Source organism: Chenopodium album, chromosome 2 (genome assembly GCF_948465745.1).
Source record: "Chenopodium album chromosome 2, dcCheAlbu1.1, whole genome shotgun sequence".
Taxonomy (NCBI): domain Eukaryota; kingdom Viridiplantae; phylum Streptophyta; class Magnoliopsida; order Caryophyllales; family Amaranthaceae; genus Chenopodium; species Chenopodium album.
Window position 1 is genome coordinate 70,084,275 of NC_137835.1, and position 7,012 is coordinate 70,091,286.

Here is a 7,012-nt window from a genome sequence, read left to right on the forward strand (position 1 = left end):
ATATATTAATGGGAATCTATAATCAAAGTTATTAAAATTATACCAAATATTAGGTATGGGGCAAAAAAATAAAGATAAAAAGTCCCTTGCACAATTTACTTTTTGCCAAAAAATCACACATCTAGCCGAGAAGGATCGTACAAGAATAACTCTTACTTTATGTATGAGATTATGGTACATAATATAATTATTTCCTAGAGTAATAACTTGCATTTAGTAGGACATCCAATGAACCAAGTAATATAATATAAACTAGCCCAATACGTAATTTGGTACTCGTACTATGTAATACAACGTATAATTGTTGCAAGTCCATGATGAAAGAACCAACAGTTTTTTATATTTTTGGCTATCTAGACTATTAAGACACAACAAGCAATACAAGAGTAACATATTACTTGGTTTTGACTCCGGGTGAGTAGACTGAAGATGGATAAACCATAGCCCTTAACCCGGGGAGATCCAATATCATCTTGCTTAATGAATTAAAGGGTGAATCACCAATCTTGATAAGATAGAACGCCGAGAAAAACCAGTCTAGGAGCTCCGGAGTAAATGCTTTCCACCAGCTTAGTACCCTATACCATGTTGGTTCCGTCACATATCTATCACCCCTACATGCACTGTTTATTATGGCCTTCGCGCACCTTTGTCCCGTGACTATTGGTGATGCACTCACTTGCACCTATGATTAATCACCAAGGTTACTCACATAAGAAATAGTTTACATAACCTTATTTGTATTATTTTCCATTAAAATCAATTGTTGGAATTGATTATGATTACTACTGATAATAACAAATTAGAAATAAGATCAATAAAATCTTACATCTCTCAAGTTCACATCCACATTCATCAAACCTTCGGGTGCAAGGTGCTTCCCTTTTGTCATTTCAGACTCTACAAATCCAGGAGTTGCTATAGTTATTTGAATATCTGACCCGAGCTCTACCCTTATTGTCTCATAGAAGGCTATCATTGCTGCTTTGCTTGCCTGAAAATTATAACATTACCTTAAACTTATAACCAAGTCGCGTATTTTATTGATTGTAGACGAAGACAATTCATACATTGTAAATGCTCATTCGTGGGGTCGGCAACCAAGCAGCCGAGGAAGACATGACAATGATCTTTCCTTCAGTTTTTCTAAGGTGTGGAATTGCAAAACGAGTTACATATACAGCACCCCAAAAATTGATATCCTGCAAATAGTGATAAATATATAATAGTTGAGACCTAAATGACTAATGCCATATTCTGTATATTTCAAATTAAACGCGGGAAAAAGAAAAATGGATGTCCTACGCACTAAAAGAAAGAATCTACCATGATGGATGCTGGTATAATGATGTCTTCATAATCTTCAAGCATGCTAATTGATGTAATGCCAGCATTATTCACCAGATGGTCCACTTCAATTAACAAAATCAATATATCATCAACACAATAAATTGAAATCTTAGGCCATCTTTAGAAATAAAATTACAGTGAACTTCTATGGCAAATAGATAATATAATGAGAAATTGTTAAGATAATAATTAATAAATTAATAATACATATGTGTCAAGAATAATTGTCCTTCATTGAAGATCAAGGTTGGCGGATCCACGTAGTGACTCGGGGGGGCACGTGCTACCCCCGAAAAAAAAAAAAAAATTGTTTACAAAAAGGCCTTCTGTAAAATAGCTTATAAAGATTAAAAATGCTAACTTGACAACATTATTGAAGGTGCTTCAGTGGTTGCTATGTAGGAAGTTTAAACTTTCTGGTATCCTTGTAGTCTTACCAGCTTAAATTTAGCTCTTTTTTTTTAAGTCTCAAGTTAGTAGGCTAGTAGCTTTATATTATTTTTCCCTATTGTTTAGTGCTACCCCTACTTTGGAATCCTGGATCCGCCACTTTGCACAACTTATAAGTTTGGCGTGCTACTCCATATATTACCAATTGTTTTTAGGTTGTAAACACGTAGGGCTTGTATGGTATAGTCACGTTGTCCGTGGGAGTAGGCTTGGTTTAGCTAAATGAAGATTTATCCAAAATAGATGCATCTATTGAGTTCTTATATTAGAGCCACCCTTTGAAGACCTGGCCTATTGAGAATATTATTACCCATCGGGTGGCTAGGAGTGTAAGATAGATATAAAATATTAAAAGCTAGTGCAACTTACCCCTTCCGAAATGTGATATGGCGGAATCAACAATTCGTTTGCAATCATCAACAATTGAAACATCGGCAGTAACTGTAATAGAATCTGGTGAACCAAGCTCAAGGCACATATAGGCTACATCTCGGAGGCTTTGCTCTCTTCTCGCTGCTAGCACCAGGCATGCTCCTCTTCTTGCATACTCATATGCCAATTGCTACTCATACCACGTACATTACATGTTAAAGACAACACTAATTCACCCAAAAAAAAATACTAATTAAAGATAAATTAACTCAATCAAAATGATCATAATTATAGGATGAATCCCAATATTGTTCTCTCCTATTTATCACAGCATTGATTAAGGTTTATTTTATTTTTAATTAAAGAACTAAGCGAAAACCAAATTACAAGGTAAACTCCTTTTGACGGAATTTAAAATTCTCACTTTCATATAATAGTACCCCCTCAACTATCTATTGATCTTCTAAGTTATCGGGCCACAAGTAAAATGAATTTTTTGGGGAAATTCCCTGTTTCTCATAAGGGCATTTTCGTGAATAAATCAACAACTTTTTCATTATTATGGGCTCCACAATTGAATAAAGCTGAATAAAATTGTTGATTTATTTATAAAAATGCATGTGAGAAACAAATCACTATGAGAAACCGGCACTACAAGAAAAATCTCTTTTCGTAGCGATTATTTCGTAGCGATTGTACATTCGCTACAATATGCAAATATGTTTGTGAAATAATTAAGGATGTCGTATCATTTTTACAATCGCCATGGTTTTCCCATACAAAATCGATACGGAAAACATAATAATACATATCCACACTATTTTTACACATTTATATAATTTTGAGAAATTGTATCATTTACAATCGCCACTAAATCCTAAAAATCGATACGAAAAGCCTTTTCAACACTAGATATATAAATATTGTTTGACAAAGAATACATAAAATATGTCATAGCTTATTGGCGAAACATTTAATATAAGAGTTTGAGGTTGCATGTTCGAATCTTGTAAAGATCATACGCATAATTTATTATTATTTTTTTGCAGAAAATGAGTTAAACATTTATAGCGATTGTAATCGCTACAATAATCACCACGATTGGATGTAGTTTTTCGTATCGATTATTGAGGCCAACCACAGCGATATTAAAAGCCACTACTAAAGGCTAAGGCAACGGGGGATATTATATCGAATGACCATTCGTTGGGAAAACTTTTTGTTGCAATTACAATCGATACTAAAGGTTAAAATAATCGCTACGAAAAGGTTATTTTCTTGTAGTGCAGGGCATCCGCATTTTTTCTTTTGACATGTGTATGATGCTCCCCAGCCTATCCTACTTTAATCGCCACACCAAAATTTGCAATTATGTACTCCGTAATAAGCTAGTTAGATATTCTTGAATTCTTCTTAAAAGTCAATTTCCGACAATGGACATTCTTCCTTAAAAGGTTCCAGTGATCATGATGGTACCAACCTTAAAGGGATCCTTCTTAAATAGTCCCTAGCTAATTATTATGATCGAGTATACCGGTTAAAATTTCCAAGTGTTAAATATTTAGTGGTCTACGTAATATTGTTGTTTTTAAAGGTGAAGAGTAGAGGCCTTAAATAGAGGTAACTGGTGTTCATAGTGGTAGAGTTTTTTTTCCCTTTCCTACAACTAATTACAAACAAGGCCTGTGGCACTATATTAAATAGTCAAATTGGGTTTTGACACACCTTATCATCATTGTCAGTATGTACCGTTCTTTATAGCTAAATATCTTTAAGTTTGAATTAAATTTTTTTATAAAATTACATTAATTCAATACACATTATTATGAATCTAATAAGACCCCATTTGATATAATTTTTTGGGAAATTCTCTTTAGTAACACTGTAATATTTAATTTTCTCAATGGTGAATTGCAAAATTTTTTATTATCTTTGGTAAACTCAAACTTTTTATATTAACTAACCATAACATTAGTGATAAAGTATAGTTAAATATTCAACTATAGTTAGTTATTTTTTAATTTATTTTATTATTATTATTATTATTATTATTATTATTATTATTATTATTATTATTATTATTATTATTATTATTATTTTACTTATTAAAAAAAAATTAAAAAAAAAAAATCAACCCCACCAACCAGACACCATTCCCGCCCCTACCCACGCCGGCACGGTGGCGCCAGCCCCACATCCGCTGACTCGCCGGCCTCCCCCTCCCCCTAAACCGTCATCAACAACCACCACCCAGATCGCAACCTCCTTCTCCCCCTGAACCGTCATCATCAACCACCACCCAGAATTAAAACCAAAACCCTCCTTTGCCGGCGGCCAGGCGCTCCAAGCTCAGTCGGCGGACGCCCAACCTCCCCCACGGCCGGCGACACCCTATCTCTCCTATTCGCCGGCCGAAAACCCTTAAACCCACCCAAAAACACAAGAAAATACCCAAACCCGTTTTGGGGTTCGAAACCAAACCCAGAAAACAGGTTGGGTTTTCCGATGGTTTTGGGTGGGATTTAGGGTTTCCGTGGTCGGCTTACAGGGGAGGAGGTTTTTCGGGGAGGAGGAGTGGTTTTCTCGGTGGTTTGGGGTGGGTTTAAGGGTTTTCGGGTAGGGGAAATGGGGGATCGAGGTAAAGGGAAAGAGAGGAGGTGGGGGACGGGGAGGCTGGGCGTCGGTAGTGGGGGAGGTTGGGCGTCGGGCATGGGGGAGTCCAGACGTCGCCGACCGGGGGTTGGGCGCCTAGCCACCGGCAGTGGTGTTGCTGTCGCTGGTGGCTAGGTAAGGTGGTACGGGGTTTGATTTTTTTTTTTTTTGGGATTTGGGTTTAATATTAACCATGGTTAGTGAATTATATATAAAATAGTCATTCTCTTTGGTAATCAATAGTTTAGATTTACCAATGATAATAAGTTTTTTCACAGTTTACCACTTAGAAAAGTAGAAATGACAGTGTTACCAAAGAGAATTTCCCTTATTTTTTCTTATAAATAATTATCGTACCCATAAGATCGGTTTTTCATTTCCATTTCATCACTTCAAAAACCAACCTTGAATTTGTTACAATGTTTAATTTTTAATATTTTATTTAGCTAAAATGTTATTTATAAATTAAATGTGAACATGTAATATGTTGTTGAACTAGATTAACTCTGTGCGCGGTTTTAAAATAAGAATTGAATTATAGACTTTTAACACGTACTGAAAGAAAATAACTTCTTCCTTTTTCTTAACTAATTTCTAATAAAATATTAATATGCAATTCCCAAAAGAGTATAATTTTCATTTTTAATTAAGTATTTTAATTAAATTATATTATTAACTAAATAGCATAATATGGGTTGAAAACCCAAAATTTAAAATTTAAAAATTCAAATGGAATTTATTTTCGTTAAATAAGGTAGTTTAAAAAGGGAAAAAATATGACATCATCCTTACATTTTAGAGGGAAAAATTTAAATAAAAAAGTGACACGTAGGCAATGATGATATCATCGGTTGTTATTTTAGTATATATACATAGATAGATTGTTACAATGTTTAATTTTTAATTTTTTTTTTAATTTTTACTAAATGTGATTAATGATCGATATTGATGGTCAAAGTTTTGTGTCATCAAATGTGAAAACAGCATTTAAAAACGGAGCGGGTATATAGTAGCTCCATTGCACAAATAAGTTTGTATTATAGAATAAAATGAAATGGTAAATATAAGAATAGTAAGAGGGCGACTTTGTTTGGAGAGATTGTTATGTACACCTGTGTGCACACCATGCACATAAGGGTATTGGTGTATACTTATTTCGATGATTATTGCTCTTTTAATCATTAAATGAGCAAAAATTACTCTTGGATGCACCATGCACCTAGGTGAATATAATTATTTTCACCTTGCTTGGGACAACATAACAACTAACCAAGATTTACATAATTACGATACTCTTGATGTCCCTAATTGTTAGCTCTATATACCTTTGAGCCATTATTGCACTATTTACTCATATAGTAACATATCCTCACTAATAACTAACCCTACTTGGCTACTTGCATAGTTGCATCCATCCCCTTGTAGAATTTCGGTCCAAACCTTGATTAACCACATTTTTTCTATGGGCCAAACCAATTAAGTTGAAAGAAATACTAGTTATAATAAAGTGAGATAATGTGACAATTAATTAAGAATCAAAGATTTAAAAAAACAAAAAATAAAAATATAATTAAAATTAAAAATTAAGCCTAGGAGGTTCTTAGGAGGACTGGCTAGTGGCTAACTAGATCCAGATCATAACTACGATTGCAACACTAATTAAGATATTAGTCGTGATTTAGAATTAATTACCTCACCGATACCGGAGGAAGCGCCGGTGATGATAACAACTTTTCCGGCAACATCTTCGGAGTAGATTGAGCTTAAGATAGAAACGGAGAACTTGAGAAATTGAAAAAGTGGTAAAAAGAAACAAAGAAAGAAGAATATAAAGGGTGGAGCTGCTATGTTCAAGATTTCGTTTATCAAATCCATCTTTAATTAATTGTATCAAATGTGCAAATTGATTATACCAAAACTTATAATGTAGAATTCTAAATGGCATTGATAATTCGTGTCAATTTTCTTTTTAGTTTGGTGTCATGGTTTCATGCAACAAGAAAGACACGTGGTAGCTAGTTGAAAGTATTTTTTATTTTTATTTATTTATTTATTTTTTTTTTTTTTTTGAAAACTAGTTCAAAGCCATTTACTCGAGTAATTAATTTTTTAAGATTAGGGTAGTGTAGATTAGAGGAGTAATCGCACAGTAAAAAAAAAAAATAATAATTTTGCAAAAAATCAAGAA

General features: G+C 33.7%; 1 protein-coding gene across 1 annotated transcript; it reads right to left on the minus strand.

Moving 5' to 3' along the window:
- Positions 1-69: 69 nt before the first annotated feature.
- On the minus strand, positions 70-6,725 carry LOC145586856 (11-beta-hydroxysteroid dehydrogenase 1A-like). Its single transcript, XM_081643802.1, has 6 exons — positions 6,517-6,725; positions 2,170-2,362; positions 1,327-1,412; positions 1,071-1,202; positions 830-994; positions 70-685 (listed from the first exon to the last, which is right to left on the minus strand). Exons 1-6 carry the CDS (start codon positions 6,697-6,699, stop codon positions 395-397), a joined length of 1,050 nt encoding a protein of 349 aa, XP_081499928.1. The 5' UTR covers positions 6,700-6,725; the 3' UTR covers positions 70-394.
- Positions 6,726-7,012: the final 287 nt, after the last annotated feature.

Bases quoted from the DNA above. Each gene is read 5' to 3' on its own strand.
- LOC145586856 (XM_081643802.1), bottom strand. From the start codon at position 6,699: ATGGATTTGATAAACGAAATCTTGAACATAGCAGCTCCACCCTTTATA. The intron at 2,363-6,516 runs GTAATTAATTCT...TGGTATGAGTAG, and splicing joins CTTCCTCCGGTATCGGTGAG to CAATTGGCATATGAGTATGC. The intron at 1,203-1,326 runs GTAGATTCTTTC...CACTATTTGCAG, and splicing joins TTATACCAGCATCCATCATG to GATATCAATTTTTGGGGTGC.